The sequence below is a fragment of the Trachurus japonicus genome, chromosome 21 (genome assembly GCF_045865225.1).
Source record: "Trachurus japonicus isolate A0001 chromosome 21, Traja_1.0".
NCBI classification, from domain to species: domain Eukaryota; kingdom Metazoa; phylum Chordata; class Actinopteri; order Carangiformes; family Carangidae; genus Trachurus; species Trachurus japonicus.
The window spans coordinates 31875602-31900525 of record NC_140927.1 but is presented as its reverse complement, the minus strand read 5'-3'; the positions used below and the strand labels follow the sequence as shown (position 1 = coordinate 31900525).

The window sequence follows — 24924 nt, the reverse complement described above, 5'->3', positions numbered from 1 at the left end:
GTCACAATTACTTGTTTTGACAATTAATCGCGGTATTAGACGCCACAATTAATTAATCGTAAAGATTCCTAAATACCGTCACTTTCCAAAAAACAGGATGGTAGAACCTTACCGGCAGATATGCGCAAAAATAAAGGCCTAAATGCTCAGATACTGGTCCATTTATCTAACGTAAGATGAATTGGTAGGAATTTAAATGTTAGCGTGTTATTTTTAATAATAAAAAAAAAGCAAAACAAAACAAAAAACGATTAAAATAAACGCAAATATTTGGTATAGATAACAATTTATGACCTGAAACATTTCCCCTGGGGGATTAAGAATTGGTCATATATTAATAGATACTTGAAACATTTTGTATAAATAATGAGTAATGTAATTATATTTTGACTGTATTTGATTTTACACATTCATAGTGTTGTGAAATTAATTAGTGCATATTAATAATCGTGATAATCGTAGTACCGTGATTATTTCTCTGACAATAATCGTACCAAGAAAATGTATAATCGTGACATCCCTACTGATGTGATGTGTGTATTGTTTTTTGTAAATATGACTTATGATGTATTGTCAAGTGTTTGGTTCAACCTGCTCTTGCCGGACACGGAGGCGATGAGGTCGTTGGACCACTGCTCCGCCAGACGGCCCAGCGAGCCCGCCTGGTTCTGGTTCTGGTTCTGGTTCTGGTTCTGGTTCTGGTTCTGGTCCAGGCTGCTCCTCCTCCTCCTCCTCTGCAGCGCCCGGTGGAACGGACACTGCTGCCCCGAGCTCACCATCCGCTTCACGTCGTTGATGACCTCGCCCGCCACCTCGCCGGCGTACACCCACAGCGTGTTGAGCGTCTGCTCCGAGAACTGGGCCACGCTGCTGTCCCTCCTCCTCATCCTCAGCCTCCTCCTCTTCATCAGCTCCTCCCGTCCTTCAACAACAAAACAACACAAAGCACAACACATACACATAAGGAATACACGTAAAATATATATAAAAGACAAAAAGAAGGAAATGTTGCAAATTAAAAACTATTAAAAACTAAAAGCTTGTGAGAAAAGAAAAGATTTTAAGTCTGCTTTTAAAAGAAGAAACAGTTGTAGCAGACCTGAGTTCGTGAGGTAGGGATGACTAAAAGCACCATGAGCTGATTTTGAATGTATTCTTGGAATAATAATAGGGTACACTGCAAAAACTCAAAATATTTGTCTTATTTCTATTCAAAATGTCATTTCTAGTCAAAACAAATCTCATTATACCTAAAATAAGACTCATCACATTAAAAAGTAGCTTGTTTTTACACTTTTTAAACTTCTTTCAAGTCTATTTTCACTTGAAATAAGTAGAAAAATCTGATAGTGGAGCAAGTTTTTCTTTCTTATTACAAGCACAAAAAACTTGCTTTCACTGGCAGATTTTTCTACTTATTTCAAGTGAAAATTTGTTTGAAACAAGTGAAAATGATCTAAAAACAAGTTGATTTTTAGGTGATGAGTCTTATTTAAAGTGGAAAGAGATTAGTTTTGACTAGAAATGAGAAATTTTGACAAGAAATAAGACAAATATATGTTTTTGCAGTGTAAAATGGGTCTAACTTTAGATATGTTTCTAAGATGGTAGACAGCAGTCTTAGACAACAACCTTCCTCTTGCTCCTGCTCCTGCTCCTCCTCCTCTTTCTCCTCCTCCTCCTCCTCCGCCACTCCCAGGGTGTCCATCTCCGTCGCCATGGAGACGATGTGACAGGCCAGCCGCTCGGCGTAGTGCAGCGCCTCTTTGTTGGACATCCTGCTGCTGCTGCTGCTGCTGCTGCTGCTGCTGCGGCTGGACGACGTGTGGTGGGGGAGTTCGTTTCCTCCTCCTCCTCCTCCTCCTCCTCCCGTCTCCATGGATACGTTAGCTCCTCCTCCTCCTCCTCCCTCCGCCTGCTCTTCCTCCTCCTCCTCTTCCTCTTCCTCGTTGCTCTCCGCCTCCTCGGAGAGCGAGCGCATCAGTTTGAGCATGAACTCGGCCTTGTCGTCGGCCTCGGGCGTCTCGTCTTTAAGGGGCCGCCGCGGTCCCGCCGGTCCTTCGGGCCCCGGCTGGTCGTCATGGTCGTCGTGGTCGTCGCGGGGCGTCGGCGGCGGCGTGGCGGGGGAGAACTCCTTCGCCAACTTGCTCTTCAGCTTCTTGGAGAACTGCTTGATCTGCTTCTCCTTGGACACCGACGCCTCGCTGGGCTGCTGCGGCGTGGACGGCGGCGGAGTCGGCCCGGACGAGTTGTCGTCATTCACGGGAACGGAAACAGAAACAGAAACAGAAACTCTCCCCGGGACGTCGAGCGTGTCCATGGCGACAGGATGCACCGGCGGCAGCGTCTCGGTCCGCGGCTCCGGCTCACGGCTGCGGCTCTGAGAGTCTGCGGGAAATCAATCAATCAACCAATCAATCAATCTTTATTTATAGAGCACCTTTCATACATGGAAATGCAACACAAAGTGCTTTACACACATGAATGAATGAATGAATGAATGAATTTATTTATAAAACGGAAAGGTGAAATCCGGCGATCTGATTGGTTGTTAACCGTGGTATATTGAGCATATACCACGGCTACTATTCTAAAGCCTTATCACAGCGTAGGCTATCACTCCGCCTCAGGCACGTATGACTGGTATGAATGGAAGTTGTTGTCATGTATCCATGACAACGGACTGTCGCAGTCCGTAGCCAAAGACAGCTGATGTTTTTAGGATGTTAAAAAACGGACTAAAGTAGTTGAATTGACATGTTTAAGGTGAACTTTCACCTCCAGAGGGTTAACTATGGTCGAGGGACTGAGCAGTGACAGAGGAAAAGACCAGATGCAGAGCTACTTGGAGCTAACGTCTGGATAGCTGGGACTAGTTTTTTCACAGTGAGGCTATTTTATTGGATAATATGTATTTCTGGTTGAATAAAACTACATGAAATTGATTGCGTATTCCTCTTTCATATTGCCATTATTGGTAACCGTTTTATAAAAGCAATATATCACTCCAGTCCGTGGTATATGCTCATTATACCACGGCTAAGGGGCGTTGTTCGGCCCTGTCGTGATATATTGCTTAATTATTTCGGTATATCAAGCTTATATAACCGAAAGGGTGTAGGTTGAAGCCAAAGCTTATATACCCCTACCCCTTTTACCTTAAAAAATTAAAAAAAAATTAATTCATTTTAAACAGATTCTGGATGTCTTGAGGAAGAAGTTTATTTTTTGCTTTGTACATGGTTTGTATTGTAATGTAATCAACTAAGTCCCTGAATTTCAAAATGTTCAGGCGACTAAATAGTGTGTTGGTCGGCTCACGGAAAGGTTTATTACTGATGATTCTTATAGCCTTTTTTTGCAATAAAAAAATAGAATTTGTATTTGTTCTTTATGTGTTTCACATAGAAAAATAGAAACAGAAAAAACAATTACAAGTAAAAAACCCCTCCCTCCCACACTCCATACTGCTCACACACACACACACACACACACACACACACACACACACACACACACACTCTCACTACCGGGAAAGGAGATGTGAGGAACGCCGTGGCCGTGGCCGTGGTCGGTGGTGGTGGTTTGCTGCTTCCTGCTGCAGTCGTATCTGAAACACTTGGAGGGAGAGTCCGGAGCGTCGTCGGAGGAGTTCTGTCTGCTCGCCACCGTCACCGTCTTCGTGAAGAAATCGGCGCAGTCGCCGAAACTCTTCTTCATCTTGGAGGCCGTGATGAGCTCGCACGCCTCGGTGACGATCATATCCACCATGTTGCCGGAGAAGTTCTGGAACGACGACTTCCCCTGAGCACCGCCACCGCCGCTTCCGCCGGGCGTCGGCGTCTGAGTGGCGTGGCTGAGCCGGTGAGTCTGGGTGGCGGTGGCGGTGGCGGTGTCGGAGGAGGAGGAGGAGGAGGAGCTGGACGGAGACGGGCCGGTCTCTAGGGGTGGGAGAAAGAAATCGATTCACATAAGTATTGCAATATTTTTTTTTGACAATTTTTATAAATTTATGCCGATTTTTATTTTTAAAAATTCTATTTTTTTTTTTAATCGATTTTTGAAAAGAAAAAAATCTTTAAAAAAAAAAAAAAAGATTGAAAAAAAACTTCTGAAATTTTTGAAAAGAAAAAAAAAAATTTTGAAAAGAAAAAAAGTATATTAAAAGTTTTTTTTTAGAATTTATTTTTTATCAATCAATCAATCAATCAAAATGTATTTGTATAGCACTTTACAATAGCCAGACGGTACCCAAAGTGCTTTACATCAAAGCAGTAAAATAATACATAAAAACAATACATAAAAACACAAGAAAGTGCCACAGTGCTGCAAGAAGACACAAGAAAGTGCTACTAGTGCTGCAGGGTGTTAAAGGCCCCCTAAAAGTGCATACAGTAGAATAAAAACAGGCAAAATAAGTAGACTTAAGAGCAGGACTTCCCTAGTCAGAGTTAAAAGCTAATCTAAAAAGGTGCATCTTTAGCTTCGATTTAAAAAGGCTGAGGTCAGTAATGGTGCGAATGTCGGGTGGCAGTCTGTTCCACAGCCTGGGAGCTGCAACAGCAAACGAACGATCGCCCCACTGTTTGTATCTCGACCTTGGGACCTCTAACAGAAGCTGGCCGGAAGAACGGAGGGCCCTGCCATGATCGCGAACAGTTAAAATCTCTGACAGGTAGGAGGGAGCCAGGCCATTAATGGCGTAAAAAACAAACAATAAAAGTTTAAAATCAATTCTAAAAACTAAAAAACTAAAACTAATTAAAAAAAATCGATTTTTGAAAAAAAAATCGATTTAATTTTTTTTTTTTTAGAATTTTCTTTTTATATATTGTGCAATGTGCATTTGTTCGCCCTTTTTACATACAGAAGGTCCAGGTTTTGAAAAGGGTTTAAGTTCACTTTATAATGGAGTATGTTCATTTCTAGGCTCCTACAGTGTTTGTGTGCAGATAAATGTTCAAATGTTGCAGTTTACCTCAGTCTATATCTCATTCTGTCAGAAAGGTTTCAGAAGCCTGTTTTTTCTATACTCTTTTATTTTTGCCTCTTTTATGCAGTCCAGGCTTTTGAAAAGAGAGTAAACATATACTGTATATTGCTGCTGAATAAATCTAAAAAAACTGACTTACATGTGATGTGTATTTTTGGGGGAAAAATATGTTTCCTGGAATAGTCTGTAGACAATCATAATCATTCAACTGTTTCACTGGTGTTAAAAATGCAGACTAACAATCCAGAAAATCGGCAATATCATAGAATTGCAATTTAAATTGAATCAGCGTCAAAAAAATCGTAGAAGAATCGAATCGGGGAGAAAAGCGTAGCATATCGTACCGGTTTCCTCCGGGTCCTGCAGGTGGGTGAGCGCCTGGCCGGCCTGCGGCACCGGGATGCAGCTCGCCATGCCCGACACGGTGAACAGGGCTTTCTTCACCGTGCAGCTGGCGTCCTCTCCTCCTGACGGCGCTGTAGGTGGAGCTGCAGCCGCAGTCGGAGCGGCCGAGCTGCAGCTCAACAGCTGCTGGTTGGTGAAGGTGCTGCTGCAGGTTCGGGCGCCGCTGTTCTCGGCGCTGACGTAGCAGACGTTGTCCAGGGAGACGCTGATGGCGGCCTGGCTGGTGAACGCCACGTCGGCCTGCGAGTAGGGATGTCACATATGATTACTTGTTTTCACAATTAATCGTTCTTTAAAGGGATAGTTCAACATTTTGGGCAAATTGGCCCATTGTCATAATCCCTATAGTCATAGCAGTAGGTTTGTTACCTTTAATTGTCGGTGCAAGCTATTTTTAGAACGGCGGAGCAGAGCCGTGAGCTGCTCAGAGCTACGTTACGGAGGCTCATGGGATTTCTTGGTTTCCCTCATCAAACTCATCAAATACACAATCCAACAACTCCAAAACGCAGTTGTGACCTGCACATTCACCACGCTATGAGATAATAACACAACGTTACCAGACAGAGTTGTTTTAGAGGGAAATACAGAGACTGATGATGAAAAACTGTCCCTGAAGGCAACGCGCATCAGCGGTTTTGCATGAATTTCCCTCTAAAACAACTCTGTCTGGTAACGTTGTGTTATTATCTCATAGCGTGGTGAATGTGCAGGTCACAACTTGTCCACCAGAGCGTTGTGGAGTTGTTGGATTGTGTATTTGATGAGTTTGATGAGGGAAACCAAGAAATCCCATAATGAGCCTCCGTTAGCGTAGCTCTGAGCAGCTCACGGCTCTGCTCTGCCGTTCTAAAAATAGCTTGCACCGACAATTAAAGGTAACAAACCTACTGCTACGACTATAGGGATTATGGCAATGGACCAATTTGCCAAAATGTTGAACTATCCCCAATATTTTGTGTAATGAGTAATGTAATTATATTTGGACTATATTTGATTTTACACATTAATAGTGTTGTGAAACTGATAAATGCATAATAATCGTTAACACCGTGATTATTTATCTGACAATAATTGCACCAAGAAAATGTATAATCGTGACGTCCCTACCTGTGAGAGCTCGATGAACGCCTCCTGGATCACAGACTCCGACAGGTCCGAGGCGTAGGAGGAGACGACCTCCTCTTCCTCCTCCTCCTCCTCCTCCTCCGGCCTGTTGCTGAACGACCAGTCGCTGGGCGTGAGCGGCGTGGACGGGTGGGAGAACTGGCACACCTCCATGATGCCTTCGAACAGGGATGTTTTCACAATTACTTGTTTTCACAGTTAATGGCGGTATTAAACGGCACAATTAATTGATCGTAAAGATTCCTAAATACCGTCACTTTCCAAAAAAAGATTATGTAGGAACCATATCGGCAGATGTGGCGCCAAAGTAAAGGTAAATGCTCAGATCAGTGTTGGGTATAGTTACTTTTGAAAGTAGTTAATTAAGTTACAACGTTACCATCAGTTAAAAGTAATCAGTTACGTTACTGCGTTACCTATGAATAAAAGTAACGCGTTAGAGTACTCATGCGTTACCAAAAATTAAAAGCCTTTTGCAGCGCCTCGCACATGCTGCAACTTAACAGACAGACACACAGCCTCTTTTAAATGCACTGAGTCCTGACGAATAGTCATCCAACCAAATTAACTCTACAGGATAACAATAACAGGAAAGACAGTCAGAAATATGCAACATAGCGTGTTTTTTTTTTTTTTTTTGATCGCAGAACTGATCAAAATTCAGGAGTTGCCGTGAATCCCTCTCAGCGGCTTCACTGCTCGATCTGTCTGTCAGTTTGAATGGAGGACTCACGTGTGAAGAGGAGGGAGGCTGGCGAGACGTGAACTTCCTGCCTTGTGTGTAATAAAAGTTTTTTAAAAATGCGGTTAAATATCACACTGCTGCTACGGCAGCTATGGAGTAGAGATCCGGGCTGGACCGGGGGAGAACTGAGCTGCCGCTCGCCAAGAGGGAGCTGCTGAAAGCGGGCAAGCACTGAGAGCCGGCCCGGGCTGCTTGTTGCTGCTGGAGAAGCAGGTCCGTACGTGGAGCTGATTCATGTAAATGGGCCCTTAAATTGGATGTGGATTTTTTTTGCGGTCGATAGAAGCTTATCACCAACGCAGAGTGTGCATTTTACCGTTATGTTCTTGTCCTTTTCGCCGGCGAATTGAAACGCACACACACAGGCAACGTAGGTCCGCAGGGGGGACAGCTCTCCATTCCGACACACCTCCACTTCGACACCCCGCTGTTCCGAAATACCCCCACTTCGAAACACCGCTACTCCGACACCCCCTCCTCCCCCCCGCAGCTGTCCAAGGTGCTGAACCGCGTGACGTTGTTTACATTCTGCTTTGTGGCTTGTCTGTGAAACGCGCGCTGCTCAGAGACTGGGCAGATCTGTCCCACTTGCTTTCTCCCAGACTCCGTTGTTGGAGATCTCCACACAGTAATAGAAATACACCTTTTTTTCTTTTTCTCCCCCCCTGCTCCGCTCGAGCGCGGCTGAAGCCGGCTTGAGCTCACAGGGGCGCGAGGCTGCTGCAGCCACCGCTCGTGCTGACAGCTGACTGAGGGAGATGCTTTGGTTGGATTTAGGCAATGAAGAAAGGAGTTGGTTAAGTTTAGTAAAAAGACCAGGTAGAGGCTAGACAGGCTAGAAGCATAATGAACGTTATATGTCATTAATATGAAGTATTTGCTTGTTTTGCAGTTAATTATGCACATGATCCGTTTGACCCCAAAAAGGAAAAAAAGATCACTGCGCACTGCGCACTGCACAGCCTCTGGTTCCTTTCTGATTAGGTCCGTCTGTCCGTTCGGAGTGGGGGGGTTTCCCCCACTGGCCTTTTCGGAGTAGCGGGGTCTTTAGAAAAAATAGAAAACCCCGCTATTACGATGAATGGAAGTCTATTGTCGGAAAGGCGGGGCTTCGGAAAGGCGGGGTGTAACCGTCGGCAGGACACAGACGCATCACAGCGCTGCGCCTCGGCTGACACATCTGCAGGTTGCACAGTAGTCTGTCTGACAAAAAGCAGGCTGCAGTCGGGATTTTCCTTTCCTTATCCGGCGAAAAGTAACGGATTACTTTTTTTAAAAAATAACTAAGTTACTGATTGCTCAACTCACGAAACTAACGCGTTACGTTACACGGTACTCGAAAAAAGTAATTAAAGTACTCTAACGCGTTACTTTGTAACGCGTTACCCACAACACTGGCTCAGATACTGGTCCATTTATCTAAAGTAACATGGAATTGGTAGGAAAATAAAAATAAAATGCTAGAGTGTCATTTGTACTGTAACTAAAAGAAAATTATTCAAATGAACTTAAACATTTGGTATAGATGACAATTAATGACTTGAATATTTCAAACACTTCCCCTGGGGGATTAATATTAGGTCATATTTTAATAGATACTTAAAATATTTTAATAATTACACTGCAAAAACTCAAAATCTTTCCAAGAATATTTGTCTTATCTCTTGTCAAAATGTCTCAATTTTAGTCAAAACTAACCTCTTTCCACTTAAAATAAGACTCATCACCTAAAAATTAACTTGTTTTTAGATATTTTTTTACTTGTTTCAAACAAATTTTCAATTGAAATAAGTAGAAAAATCTGCCAGTGAAAACAAGTTTTTTGTGCTTGTAATAAGAAAGAAAAACTTGCTCCACTATCAGATTTTTCTACTTATTTCAAGTGAAAATCTGCTTGAAAAAAGTAAAAAAAAAAGTGTCTAAAAACAAGCTACTTTTTAATGTGATGAGTCTTATTTTAAGTGTAATGAGATTTGTTTTGACTAGAAATGACATTTTGACTAGAAATAAGACAAATATTCTTGGTAATATTTTGAGTTTTTGCAGTGTAATCCATAATTAGTAATGAATTATATTTTGACTATATTTGATTTTACACATTTATAGTGTTGTGGAATTAAAGCAGAAGTAAGCGATCCGGTCATTTGGCTAATGCTGCGTTCCAGGCAGGCTTTTGAAACCGTAAATTACAGCTTCAAGTCATGACTTACGACTTTGTAGCGTTCCAGGCAACCCACTCGTGTTTCTCCGACCTGTTTTACCTGTGAAAGTCACTATAACGGCCACTCGTAACTTCTGACCCGTGAACTCGTACCAACTGGTACGACTTCACAGGTCGGAAAAACACGAGTTACGGGCTGCCTTGAACGCACCATAACAGTCCTCGTCCCTACGTCACCACATTCACGGCGTTCCTTGGCTGCACACACAGCCCTGCATGCCGTTCTCTCTCCTCATTGGATAAAAACTGTAGGATACGATAAATGTTTTCTCCTCGGCTCAGAGCAGAGCAGAGTGACTGACAGACCCGTGTTTCAGACCAAACACTCTATGTAAGTGATTGCTGTCGGAAGATATAACTATTTAAGACTTATATTAACACAAATATATCGCTTACTTCTGCTTTAATTCGTGCATAATAATCATGATAATCGTAACACCGTGATTATTTCTCTGACAATAATCGTACCAAGAAAATCCACAATCGTGACGTCCCTACCTTCGAACACCAGCTCCTCGGCAAGGTCGGCGGCGAACTGCGTCACCGTGTTGTGGAAGATCTGCTTCTTGACGGCCAGGAAGTCCTTCAGCGCCCCGGACACGGCCTCGCCCACCAGGAAGCCGGCCAGGCCGTTGATGGCGCGCTCCTTCAGCACGATGGCGCGCCGCATGCCGATCTCGTGGAAGGCCATCTGGAAGACGGAGGAGGTGAGGCGCGCCGCCAGGTGGCACAGCGTGGTGGTGCAGGACGACACGCCCTTCTGCAGGTCGCGCAGCGCGCTGCCCAGACTCATCTCCACCAGGTCGGTGGCGAAGCGCTGGATGCCGTCCTTCAGGGACTGAGACCTAGGGGGGCAAAGGGGCGGAACATTTACAGTGAGTTACTGGTAAATTTATATATTATATATTATTAAATTATATATTCCAAATTGGAAACTTTCCATGGGAGTTGTGGGAATTATTGGGAATTTATGGGAATTAACTGGAAATTGGGGGTAATTTAAACAAACTGTATCATATCCAAACATAAAAAAGCAGACATCTATGCAAAATAATACAATTAAAAAACATGACATTTCAACAGATTTATTTGTGAGTAGAACTTTATCAAGTTGTAATTCTTGTATGAACAATCAATTATTTTACTGAACAACAAAAACATGAATGTTGACTAAAATATTACTCACTTCCCCACCCAATCAATTTAAGAAACCATCTGTGCATGTGATGGAGGATTATACAACAAGTAGTTCCGACCAAGCAATCTGATTGGTCAATAAGACATTTAGAACGTGCTCAAATCAGCATTACAGCACGGCTCACTCATCACTGAAAATATTACTTCGCCATGTCATGTTGTTTACACATCTCCATGGCAACATGGATTTTTCCCCCTTTTATTTTAAAAAACGTTTATTACTCGTGAAAATAACAAACTACATTGACCTCCTGTAGGTTGTTCCTGACAGCTGCCAAAGTCATATTTATAGAACAATTATGTTATTTTATTTTTTGTTAATATATTGTAAACTTCAGCTGCGTGCTGTGTGCATGTGGTTGAGTAATAGCATAGATATTACTTGTACTTGCATTAAATCTGGTTGTTTTAGCCAAGATTATGCTACAATATATTTCCCCCAACTATATTTAAGTTCCCTGTTAAGGGCCAACCTTCAATTTAGTAAATTTCTGATTTATTCCCGTTTATTCCAATATATTCCCATTAATTCCCATGGAAAGTTTCCAATTTTCCAACTGTATTCTAGACAATTATACATTGATTTAAACCCAGAGAAAGGGGTTTAACGTTATTCTGGACTGGCTGTCTGGAGCCCAGACCGTAGCTCTGCTGTTGTATCACGTATGTTAAGAAAGAAAAATTGTGATGAAATTAATGTATTCTGAATGGTAATCGGGACGGGACCTGACAAGCTTTATGCTTCTCCCGTTTCCCTTTCGGTCATGTGCTTGTATTGTGTAACTGAAATTGTGTGTGATGAAGTCTGATTCAATTAACATAAATTAAAAAAAATTAAAACAAAAAATATTTAAAAAACAACTTTGAAAATTCGCAGAATTGCAACCCTACTGAGACCTCTTCTGCAGCTTGTCCACCGTCACGGTCTCCTGGATCTCCGACAGCTTCATCAGGTGACCCGACGTGTTGGTGAACTCCTTGTGGCAGACGCAGCTCAGGTTCTTGTTGTCGCTGATGTCGACGGCCGACTGGTAGCCGCACACGGAGCCCAGGATCTCTCTGGACAGGCTGCTGGCGAAGTCCGAGTAGGTTTTGTAGAGCGAGCAGAGGTCCTGGGGTTTACGCAGCTCCGAGCCGTCCAGTCCGTCCGCTCCGTCCGCTCCGTCCGCTCCGTCCGCCTCCTCCTCCTCTGTCTTCCAGAAATACTCCAGCGCTCCGCCGGCGTCCACCAGCGGGCTGAAGGCCGAGGAGCTGACGGGGCTGAAGAGCGGACCGCCGCCGTTCTCCTCGGACGGCGTCTGCACCGGCCGCGGGGAGTCGGGCACCTCGGAGTGGAGCGGGTACGGAGAGCCCGGTTTCAGAGGAGTGGGTTTCTTCACGTTGGCCGGGAGGACGGGCTGGTCGAAGCGGTGGGGGTTCATCCCCTTGGTGGAGCAGCCCCTGCACACGGATTATTGAGAAATCTGTTTATTGGCATTTGTAATTAAACACATACAAATCACAGATTCAGTAAATGCACACATTAACCCCCACCCACCCAACCCCATTGTCCCAAATCCTCTAAGGGAAAAGAAAATACAACAGAGAAAATAGTGCGATAAGGAAGAAAAAAGAAGAAAAAAAAGTAACAGCTGAATAGACTGCTAAAATAAAGAAAAGAAAAGAAAATGGGAAAAACGAATACTAAATTATACAAAACTACTAATCCCAGTTTGTCACATCAGTCATGTTATCAAAATAAGTCAGAAAAGGCATCCAGACTTTGTTAAACTTGTCCTAATTACCTCTTAGGGTGAATTTAATCTTTTCCAATTTAAGGTGAAACATTATGTCCCTGATCTCCAATTTAACAGTATTTGGCATGGCGGGCATGGGGTTGTACATATTTAATGGCCAGACACAGGAGCTCTTCCAATATACTAAAAACCTCACTCAAGTATTAAATATTGGCGATGGCGGGCAAGTAAAGTAGTGAAAACCACCACATTTGTACATGTATTTAATGGCCAGACACAGCCCCAGATCTTACACCAGCAGCTAACGGAGCTATTAAAGGATGCGGATTCCTCATAAACTCATTCAACTAAAAAACCTCACAACGCTCAAGGAATTAAATATTGCAAGCCAGAATGTGCAAAGAGTGGAACATGTCCAAAACATATGTATTATGATGCGCGTTGCCTTCAGGGACAGTTTTTCATCATCAGTCTCTGTATTTACCTCTAAAACAACTCTGTGTGGTAACGTTGTGTTATTATCTCATAGCGTGGTGAATGTGCAGCTCACAACTTGTCCACCAGAGCGTTGTGGAGTTGTTGGATTGTGTATTTGATGAGTTTGATGATGAGGGAAACCAAGAAATCCCATAATGAGCCTCCGTAGCGTAGCTCTGAGCAGCTCGCCGCTCTGCTCCGCCGTTCTAAAAATAGCTTGCACCGACAATTAAAGGTAACGAACCTACTGCTATGACTATAGGGATTATGGCAATGGGACAATTTGCCAAAAATGTTGAACTATCTCTTTAAGACTTGTCTTTGTGGCTAGAAGAGTATCCAGATGTATCTCTGGAGGAAGCTCAGGGAAAGGATGGTAACTCTTTCGGGGCAAAGTCCCTAATCTGAAAACAGCGGAAGTGATGTGACTGGGCTAAGCCACATTTTCCTGCCAGCTGAGGGAACGATGCAAATATATATCCATCTCCGAGTTTAAATAAAGGTTATGAAATGAAATAAAATACCGCTTCAATATACCTGGACACGTATTTGGACCCCGAGTCCTTCTTCTGTCGGCCGCCGTGAAATTGGTGGTGGTGAACGGCGCTGAAAGGCGTCCAGAACCTGCGCCAAGTGAAACCATCTCCCGAGGTCAGCTCCTCCTCCAGGCTCGTCAACTGGTCGAAGCTGTAAGAACTCGCTGACCAAGAGTCGGAGTGAGCAACATCAGAGCAAGGGGGATGTCCAGCTTGCCAGCAGGCTCTTCAGGTAAGAACTAGAATTGGTGGGGCTGGAGCAGAGAGCTGACGGGGAGGAATGGAAGAAGGATCAATAAAGCTGAGAGATTAATTAAAATAAATGAGAAGACTTAAAGGACAGAGATAAGTCATGTTTTAGTGCAGTTATTTCACACTTTTTGTTAATTTGACTTGTGGATCAAGTATCATAGTTTTCAGGTGCCGGTTCACCAGTCAAATTTAAAGACTTTTTAAAAGACACATTAATGATGTTATGGTGTCCAAACTTTAAGACCTGACTGTATAAAAACGTACAAAAGAAATGCCAGATCACAAAATTAGAAATTGAATGCAATATATAAGTTGCGTGTTAGGGCCGTTTGTAGTTGAAAATACATTCAATAAAGCACAATGAAGTGTCGCAGGAGCATTTATTGGCATTGCGGTAGGCGAGGGCTCTACCATAACATTTTTTTCCCAAGGAGCTCCGCCTAAAGTCCAGGGGGCACAAAAAGAATTGGGGAGTGAAATTAAAAGAATGTTTAGGTAACACATTAATTCACTCGGCAACCAACAGGCCAGATGGCTTTAAGCCTTGAATAATGGTAAGGGTCAAACCGGAGATGATTTTACTGGAGAACAGTCACCAACCGACTTCACCTTGCCGATTGTGATGACTTCTAATGTGACCAAGAATTGGATAGAATGGATCAAGAATAGAATTAATTATTAATACCTGCACTATATTATATTATGTGAACTACATCTTTTTATTTAACTAGGCTAGTTAAATCACAGTAGCATACTGATTTGTTGAACTTACAGGGTTGTTACTAAAGATATATATCATGATAATCAAACCTGATGTACATAAAACTCAACCTGTCACACAGCTCCATGTTTAACTCTGTGTCGCGTGTTCAGGGACAGTCCACGTGACGTCTGAGGACAGACAGCTCTGAGGTTGAAGTTTATATTAATGCACCGTGACACTTGCTGGCATCTCTGTACGTCTTCACCGGGATGTGCACATGACTATAGAAGGGCAAGGGGCTCAACATCAGAAAAGGGCAGTAGGCTATGTACAATTTTTCAGGCTTAATTACAGTTAACTATTTTGGTAGAGAAAGCCTGCAACGCCATCAAAAATCATGTGGGATTTGGCAAGTGCAAAGAAGTAGGCTAATATGATTTTCCTACAGGCTTCACACACAAAACCAAGAAATGACTACTGTCTGCACTGGTGCATATTTCAGAACAACTGCAATATTTTAGACAACAGCAAAGTCAACAAATTACCAGTAAGTCAATATTGGAAACAAATTTAAATAGTGAAATCAAGCTGAGTGAGTGATTCCTGCTATTCTGCTGTTGTTCACTACAGTCAGGTGATGTTAGACAGAGTCTGAACATGTTTTTTTTAAATTGGCTTAACAGCATGAGCTAAACAAACTAATATCTTTTATACTGAACAGTATGTGATATGTGTTGTTTTTGAATAATGGACGGCGACTTGTCAACTACCAGCTTAAGGAACTAATGTTAGTGGATTTATAACTCACAAGATTCGAAAAACCACTCAAGTTCCGCTCCACTGAAATCACGTCTCAGTCTACGACATGTTAATCACACACAACACTATCGACCGAGGCAGCAGCTAACTACATCCTCTCTCTCTCTCTCTGGACGTGCAATTTTAGAGCGCGCACCCCCCCCGCCCCTCAGTGATACAGAGCGGAGCAGCTATTTCCTCAACACACACCCAAAGTCGTATACACAATGTGCACTGTGGCTCTTTAATTTATCTATGAAATGCTTCAGAGGTAGATCACTCTGGGACCCACATTTTTACATGGTCATGTCGCGACCACTTTTATAGAAAAATCACAAGATTTTTTTGTTGTAAAGGCAAACTTTAAGAGAACTCATTTGCTCTATTATTGAGTAAAAGACCGCATTTCCACAGACACAATGATCTGAGGAGTTACACATGTCACAACTGACATGTACGGGAAAGGGCGTGAACAAAATGGTGTGGCCAACAAAACGATATATTTTGACTTCTACGGATTCTCTGAATTCATTTTAGCATGTTTTTACAACAAAATTGCTGATAATATCTTCACAAAATGAAAGACCACAAAACAAAGGACAGACATTTATTTCTCACTGCACAATTCAAACGGCCACATTAATAAGAAACTTTCAGTCTCATATCTTTGAATTCAGAGAAATAATAGAAACTGAGGATGGCGACCATTTCAACTCCAACTCCTCTATATCCGCGGTGTTGCGGTAAAATAAAAGACATGTGCGCAACACTGTGTGCGCATGCGCATTAACGGATCGTGTTCGGGTACGGATCGGGCACTGACACCGCTGTCGCCGCCTAATCGCGTCTTTGGAACGGCCATTTTGCGTCCTCTCCAGCCCCAGGGTCCCGATCTAAAGATGTGCCAGTCTGTTGCTTTAACCACTGAATTACATGCTTAGAAATTATGACAAATGTATCATAGAACAAGCCAAAAACATGTTGTTTTTGTTTTTAAACCACACCTGACGTGGACCAGAGGGGAGGGGAGGCGGGGGGCGCCCCCGGGGCTGCAGTACGTCCACTGGGACTCCACCGCCGCCGCCGACTTCTGCACCGTCACCGACACGTCCGGACCGGCCGACTGGTGCTTGGCTGAACTCTTCCTGGAAGAGGAGGAGCTGATGATGACGCGCGAGCCCGACAGCTCTTTCCTTCTCTTGTGGGCGGGGACGGTCTGAGACGCCACGTCGCGCTTCTTCAAGTGACGGTAGGAAGCTGAGGAGAGAAGATGGAGGAAAAGAGGTCATGAGGCTAAACTAAAACCCAGGACAGAACTCTGTTTGAGCCACACATTAACTACTGTAAAGCGATCATTTTTGGCTAATGCCGCGTTACCCTAGCCATCTTTGAAACCGTAGATTACACTTCAAAAAAATCACGATTAATTCGAAGCTGTGTCCAGGCAACCCACTGTGTACAAGACTGTTTTACCGAAAGTCACTATAACGGTCTCTTCTGACCCTGAACTCGTACCAGATGGAACTGGTACGACTTCACGGTCAAAAACACGAGTTACGGGTTGCCTTGAAACCACCATAACTTCTGTCCAGCCGATGAGTTAGCAACCCCCGCCCTCGTCATGGATCTATTGGTCCTCGGTCCCTACGTCACCACATTCAGGCGCATCCCTTGGCTGCACACACAGAAGACTGCCCCTTTATGCCTTCTCTCTCCTCATTGGATAAAGGTTGTAGGATACAAGAAAGTTTTCCCCCTCGGCTCAGAGCAGAAGCAGAGGACTGACAGACCTCTTTCGGTCCAAACACTCTATGTAATGATAAAAAGCTGTGGAACATAGAACTATTTAAGATCTATATTAAAATGACACAAAAATATTGCTTACTTCAACTGCTTTAACTACTGTATGTCATTTGAATGCAACACCTACCTGCCATCTGAAAAGATTACAAAGCCTTCATGTTGTCTAATGTCTGTGTATGTACAAGACCGCTTTTCCATGCGCTTCGGTTCACACGAAATACGTTGTGTGTGTGTGAACTTAATTTCAGGATGTCAACTTCATCAATGTAGTGTGATTGCCTCAAGTTTAACCCTCCATAAAACCAACCCTAGATTTAGCTATGTAACTGTTATGTGTCTGCATGTGTACTACTGTGAGTGTGACAATCAATAAAAAATATCAACAATATACTATAAAAAAAAGAAGACTTAAAAGTACCAGCTTGGCTCTTGCATGCAGAGGACCGCAGATCTGGAACGAGCTGGATGAGAGCTTGAAAGCGGAGAAGTCCATCCACTCCACTTAAGTGGAAGCTTAATGGGGATCCGAATAAAGAATAAAAACCACTCAGGGTTCCCACTTTCCTTGAAATCTATAGTAAATTGACAGTAAATTGAATGTAAATTTTATTGCCAACTGTTTTATACTTATGTTTTGATAAAGTTCCTGTTGGTACATAAGGGGTCCATGTTGTCTAATGTCTGTTGTATGTACTGTATTGTTTTTTTGATGGACCTGATTCACACGAAATACGTTGTTGTGTGTGTGTGTGTGTGAATAAAGTTTCAGGATGTCAACTTCTACCTTTCCCTCAGCAGAGTGTAGCCTAATTTAAACCCCTCGTGGTCAACACCGTCCCCTTCAAACTGTTTATAGTAAAACTGTCTCTAGTTGTCTCACTAGGTTTTACTTTCTGTGATGTGACAATCAATAAATCTGAATATCAAATAGAGATCTGGTAGCTGATGTCAAATTATATATAACAATTAAAAACCCAGAACAGACGCTTTACGTATATCTGTTACGCACAGAGCACATCACAATGTGGAACCTGGTATAATCACAGGATGGTGTGAACCCTGCGAGTGCAAGTTTCTCCAGACATTAGCTGAGAAGATTAAATTAAATCCCTGTTTTCTTTAAATGAGCAACTGCACTTAAAATGGACCGAGATACTGATGAATGAGTTTTAGTGCATTTTGTTATGGAAATGTTTGTAATTTGACTTGTTGGATCAGGTATCTGGCATCTATTTTGTGATTTGTCTTGTTTTTGTCTTGAAAATGTTTTTAAATTGGCTTGTTGGATCAGATGACTAATATCTTTTATACTGAACAGTATGTGATTTGTGATGTTTTTGTAATACTTTGTAGTACACGGACCCCAGGAAGAGAAACTACCAGCTTAGTGGGAGCTAATGGGGATCCGAATAAAGAATAAAAACCACTCAGGGTTCCTACTCCTTCCTTGAAATCATCAATTGTACCTTATTTTGCACATTTAACCAGTTTGTTTCTATTATTATTATTATTATTATATGTTTATTCCTCTCTCAGCCCCAGAAGTCTGATTTAAAGATGTGCAGTCTGTGGCTCTAACTTATCTATGTTTAAAAATTATGACAAATCTATCATAGAACAAGCCAAAAACATGTTGTTTTTGTTTTTAAACCAGGCCTACTACAGCTCTCTGCTGCTCTTCTACCTGTCACTCAGCAGAGGAAGAGAAAACCTTCATGCTCGTGGTCCAACACCGGAAACACTCAACCTAGGAAAACCTAGTGAGAAAACTCAAAGTCTCTAGTTTTCTCACTAGGTTTTCTTTCTTTAGAACGGAAATCATTAGGGATCTGAAAAAGTCAAATAGAGATCTGGTAGCTGATGTCATGATATAATAAAATTAAATAATTTTCCAGGACATTTGACCTTTTTTTTGCTCATTTTCCATGACTGGAAATTTGGTCAACCATTTTCCAGGTTTTCCAGATTTTACAGGATGTGTGTGAACTCTGACACTGGTGCCTCCAGTAACTCTCACTGCCATCTAGCTGTGAACTAAATTACATCCCTGTCTTTCTTTAAAGGGATAGTTCAACATTTTGTCAAACTGGCCCATTGCCATAATCCCTCACATAGAAATAAGGTGTGCGCTGCGCTGCGCTGCGCACACTTTATCTTGTCGTGCAAGCTACTGGTTTGTGACTGATCTGCTGCAGAGCCGCGAGCTGCTCAGATCTACGCTACAGGCTCATATGGATTTCTTATCTTGCTTCCTCTCATCAAATTTCCGGCCGAAAACAACCGCCGATCTGTGTGGTAACCGATTGGAATTTTTATTATCTCATCGTGGTGAAGCCTATGTGCAGGTCCACAACTTGTCCACCAGAGCGTTGTGGAGTTGTTGGATTGTGTATTTGATGAGTTTGATGAGGGAAACCAAGAAATCCCATAATGAGCCTCCGTAGCGTAGCTCTGAGCAGCTCACGGCTCTGCTCCACCGTTCTAAAAATAGCTTGCACCGACAATTAAAGGTAACGAACCTACTGCTATGACTATAGGGATTATAGCAATGGGCCAATTTGACAAAATGTTGAACTATCTCTTTAATTAATCATGCCGGGGTTACGACGACATAAAATCTAAGGCGTGCAACAGCTGTGTCCAACCTACAGGGGTTATTGTCTCCGGCCTCGTCCTCCTCCAGATGTTCCAGGGCCGTGACGAAGTCGTCCTCGATGGACGACACCGACTGGTTGGTGTCGTCCTCCTCCGGCTGGCTGGGCTCGGCCGCGCCGCCTCTCTGCAGCGCCTGCAGCTCCAGCGCGTAGCGGACGCCGGCCACGTAGCAGCCCAGCAGCCCCAGCAGGGACGCCACGCCGCCGGCCTGAGGGAACACAACGCTGGTGCCGGGGTTATGCCTCAGCACACACACGGCCTTCAGCCAACACTGAGGAAGAAGAAGAGGAGGAGGAGGAGGAGGAGGAGGAGAAACAGCACAGTCAGAAATAAGGAAAACAGAATTCACATGAGAGGGAGAGATGGTGTTATTATGTCTGTGCTCTGATTACAAGCTGATATGTCATACACTGCAAAAACTCACAATCTTTCCAAGAATATTTGTCTTATTTCTTGTAAAAATGTCTCAATTCTGGTCAAAACTAATCTCTTTCCACTTTAAATAAGACTCATCACCTAAAAATTAACTTGTTTTTAGTTAAAGCAGAAGTAAGCGGAATATTTGTGTTAATCTAAGTCTTAAATAGTTATATCCTCCGACAGCAATCACTTCTATAGAGTGTTTGGTCTGAAACACGGGTCTGTCAGTCACTCTGCTCTGCTCTGAGCCGAGGAGAAAACTTTCCTTGTATCCCACAACCTTTATCCAATGAGGAGAGAGAACGGCATAAAGGGGCAGTCCTCTCTGTGTGTGCAGCCAAGGGATGCACGTGAATGTGGTGACGTAGGGACGAGGGCGGGGATTGCTAACTCCATCTGCTGACAGAAAGTTAGCCAAAACCACCGGATAGCTTACTTCTGCTTTAATATAAGACTCATCACCTAAAAATTAACTTGTTTTTAGATAATTTTCACTTGTTTCAAACTAATTTTCACTTGAAAGAAGTAAAAAGTGTCTAAAAACAAGCTACTTTTTAAATGTGATGAGTCTTATTTTAAGTAGAATGAGATCTGTTTTCACTAGAAATAAGACAAATATTCTTGGTAAGATTTTGAGTTTTTGCAGTGCATGTGCAGGACATGAAATGGCGTTCAGGGTCTGTCTGCGTGTGTGTGAACCCAAACACTGAACCATGGTGATGATGAGGAGGAAGGACAAGGCTGCAAAAACAAAAACATCTGTCCGTCGCACCTGCATCTCCTCAAAAAAGCGTGCGAAGCACTTGGAGTTGTGTTTATGTGTCGTGGGAAAACACCTTCATGGAAAAAAAAAAAAACTGCAAAGAGCGAGGATTCTTTGGAATGTCAAAACTTTAAAGTTATTTTTGTTTTACTAATGAGTTTTCCATTGTAAATAAACTTGCTGCCAAAACCTCAAAAATATTTACCCCCTTTTTTCTTCCAGGAAAACTGTCTTTTGAAGGACGGGACTAAACACAGAGACAGGCTGAGAAAAGCTCCAGTGTTGCACAATTACTTCCCCCTTTTCTCTCCCCTCACTTCCCCGACTTCATCCCACGGCTCACTAAGGCTACGTTCACACTGCAGGCCCTAATGCTCAATTCAAATTTTTTGTTTGGCCATTCACATTTCCATCTAACATGTGGCCTATAATGAGTATTTTCACTTTTATTTGGAAATGTCTGTGAAATGGAAGCTGGAAAATTCAGTTTTACATTTGTTTCATACACTTTCATTCATTTTAGGACATTGTAAGTCTCTTCTCAAGCAGTTATCTATCTTGTTCAGTGCTCAGAGACTCTTAAAGCAGAAGTAAGTGGTCCGGTCGTTTTCGCTAATGCTGCGTTCCAGGCAGGCTTTTGAAATCGTAAATTACAGCTTCAACTCACAACTTACGACTTTGTAGCGTTCCAGGCAACCCACTCGTGTTTTTCCGACCTGTTTTACCGGTGAAAGTCACTATAACGGCCACTCATAACTTCCGACCGGTGAACTCGTACCAGATCGAACTGGTACCACTTCACGGTCGGAAAAATACGAGTTTCCTTGAACGCACCATAACAGTCGTCGTCCCTACGTCGCCACATTCACGGCGTCCCTTGGCTGCACACACAGCCCTGCATGCTGTTCTCTCTCCTCATTGGATAAAAACTGTAGGATACGATAAATGTTTTCTCCTCGGCTCAGAGCAGAGCAGAGTGACTGACAGACCCGTGTTTCAGCCCAAACACTCTATGTAAGTGATTGCTGTCGGAAGATAGAACTATTTAAGACTTATATTAACACAAATATATCACTTACTTCTGCTTTAATAACTCAATAAAATGTGTGCTGTTGACACTGAAAACCTGTAAGGCCTGCTTTTTCCCACACAGAAAATCCACAGGGATCGATAAAGAATCGGATCGATAAGCAGAATCGATAATGGCATTGATATCAATACTGTAAAATCTTATCAATTCCCATCGCTACTCACGCTTTCACTACAGCTGTTCTGTTGTAAACACACACCACAGCACCTCAAATTCTCCGACGTTTTATTGAGCCATTTTTTAATTGCTCTTGACTTGACTTAAGGACTCTTTTGTCCCTCGAGCTATCAAGCTCTACAATTCTGCACTGTGGGGAAGGGGGAGGGGTGGTGGTTGGAGAGGGGATGGAGAAGACTAGGATTGATGTATTTATTATTGTTCTTTTAGCCCTGAATGCACTTTATATTTTATATTTTTATATTCTTATTCTTATTATCTTATTATGATCGGTGCTGCGCTGCTGCTGGAGCCTCAATTTCCCTGAGGGTAACCTCCCAAGGGATTAATAAAGTACTATCTATCTATCTATCTATCTATCTATCTATCTATCTATCTATCTATCTATCTATCTATGTATCTCTCTATCTATGTATTTATCTATCTATCTATCTATCTATCTATCTATCTATCTATCTATCTATCTATCTATCTATCTATCTATCTATCTATCTATCTATCTATCTATCTATCTATCTATCTATCTATGTATCTCTCTATCTATGTATCTATCTATCTATGTATCTATCTATCTATGTATCTATCTATCTATGTATCTATGTATCTCTCTATCTATGTATCTATCTATGTATCTATCTATCTATGTATCTATCTATCTATGTATCTATCTATCTATGTATCTCTCTATCTATGTATCTATCTATCTATGTATCTATCTATCTATCTATCTATCTATCTATGTATCTATCTATCTATGTATGTATCTATCTATCTATCTATCTATCTATCTATGAATCTATCTATCATCTATGTATCTACGTATGTATCTCTCTATCTATGTATCTATCTATCTATCTATGTATCTCTCTATCTATGTATCTATCTATCTATCTATGTATCTCTCTATCTATGTATCTCTCTATCTATGTATCTATCTATCTATCTATCTATCTATATATGTATCTATCTATCTATGTATCTATGTATCTATCTATCTATCTATCTATGTATCTCTCTATCTATGTATCTATGTATCTATGTATCTCTCTATCTATGTATCTCTCTATCTATGTATCTATCTATCTATCTATGTATCTCTCTATCTATGTATCTATCTATCTATGTATCTATCTATCTATCTATCTATCTATCTATCTATCTATCTATCTGTGTGTGTGTGTGTGTGTGTGTGTGTGTGTGTGTGTGTGTGTGTGTGTGTGTGTGTGTGTGTGTGTGTGCGTGTGAAGTGACGTAAAAGTCGCATCAAATCTGCCTTAGCTGTTCACACTGGGGTCGCACTGGAAAAAAATCGGATCTGAATCTGATTCAGGACCTTATATGGAAGTGTCCTGAATCTGATTTTTTTTTTTTAACGCATCTGGCCCAGATTTGAGTGCTCACACTACTTCAAAAAAAAATTAATTTGTGCCACTTTCGCCTGCAGTCTGAACGTAGCCTAAGCTCCTAGCTGAGGATCTACCTGAGGTCTTTCCTGAGGTCCGGCGTCTTTGTGCTCCGCCGTCCTGCGCAGGTCTTTGAGCAGCAGAACCTCATCGTTCCTGAGGGCGTGGACGTGCAGCGACCTGAGGAGTTCGCACAGGCCGGCAGGCAGAGAGCTCAGAGCCTGCAGGAAGAGGAGAGGAACACACATCAGTCTGTAGCTCACTGACTGCAACAACATCTGTGCAGAATGATTCTTCCATCTTCAACCTACGTCATGAAGAGGAAAAAAACATATATAAGTCGCTATATTTTTGATACACTGCAAAAACTCAATGTCTTTCCAAGAATATTTGTCTTATTTCTTGTCAAAATGTCTCAATTTTAGTCAAAACTAATCTCTTTCCACTTAAAATAAGACTCATCACCTAAAAATTTACTTGTTTTTAGATATTTTTTACTTGTTTCAAACAAATTTTCACTTGAAATAAGTAGAAAAATCTGCCAGTGAAAGCAAGTTTTTTGTGCTTGTAATAGGAAAGAAAAACTTGCTCCACTGTCAGATTTTTCTACTTATTTCAAGTGAAAATCTGATTGAAAAAAGTAAAAAGTGTCTAAAAACAAGCTACTTTTAATGTGATGAGTCTTATTTTAAGTAGAATGAGATTTGTTTTGACTAGAAATGACATTTTGACTAGAAATAAGACAAATATTCTTGGAAAGACTTTGAGTTTTTGCAGTGTATATAAGTCGCTTCTGAATATAGGTTGCATCGCCAGCCAAACTACTACAAAAACGTGACTTATAGTCCGGAAAATACGGTAATCATCATTTAAAAAATTACACTGAGAAAGACTGGGAGTAAATCATTAGCATTATGTATTAATTTCTCTCTCATTTTTAAATCTGCATACTCTTCCTGTTGTATGATGATGATGGAGCAGTTATCACATGTGGTTTACATCTGTGCAATTTATTTATTTTCGTTATTCTATCCATGAGAAACAGAGAGACAGACAGAGTGTTTGACTATAAAACAGAAACCTTGTGCTCTAATAATCGGAGTCAGTGAAGCGCAGCTGTAAAAAGCCTGAGAGCCGAGCCGACACCTCGTCATGAGGAGCAGCAGCAGCTCTGTCTGTCTGTCTGAGATGTTGTTGATCCTCAGTCTGCCAGCAGAATAGTTCCAGCTCTGTGAGACTGAGTCTGGTATCTGACACCCAGATGTTAGCAGCTGCAGCTTCACCTCCACTGATGTCACAACAAACCTGCTCATGATGAACGCTCGTCACAAAATAATCTACCTAATTTCCTCCTCTGGGATTTTCTTTTTTTATATATATATATACTTGTCCAGAGTCCAGTCTTGTTCTATATGTTTTATG

The 24924-nt window shown here is 42.1% G+C and overlaps 1 protein-coding gene across 1 annotated transcript in view; it reads right to left on the bottom strand.

Annotated features, from left to right (window-relative positions):
• Positions 1–24924, bottom strand: part of akap11 (A kinase (PRKA) anchor protein 11) — a 59959-nt gene that overhangs the window by 22680 nt on the left and 12355 nt on the right. The window contains exons 5-15 of the mRNA XM_085765057.1: positions 23580–23723; positions 19644–19920; positions 16196–16448; positions 13440–13589; positions 11587–12129; positions 9991–10337; positions 6509–6684; positions 5338–5638; positions 3514–3941; positions 1614–2380; positions 592–897 (exon numbers count right to left, since the gene is read on the bottom strand). Of these exons, the coding sequence (XP_085621183.1) occupies positions 592–897; positions 1614–2380; positions 3514–3941; positions 5338–5638; positions 6509–6684; positions 9991–10337; positions 11587–12129; positions 13440–13589; positions 16196–16448; positions 19644–19920; positions 23580–23723 (3692 nt within the window). The remainder of the gene's footprint in view (positions 1–591; positions 898–1613; positions 2381–3513; positions 3942–5337; positions 5639–6508; positions 6685–9990; positions 10338–11586; positions 12130–13439; positions 13590–16195; positions 16449–19643; positions 19921–23579; positions 23724–24924) is intronic.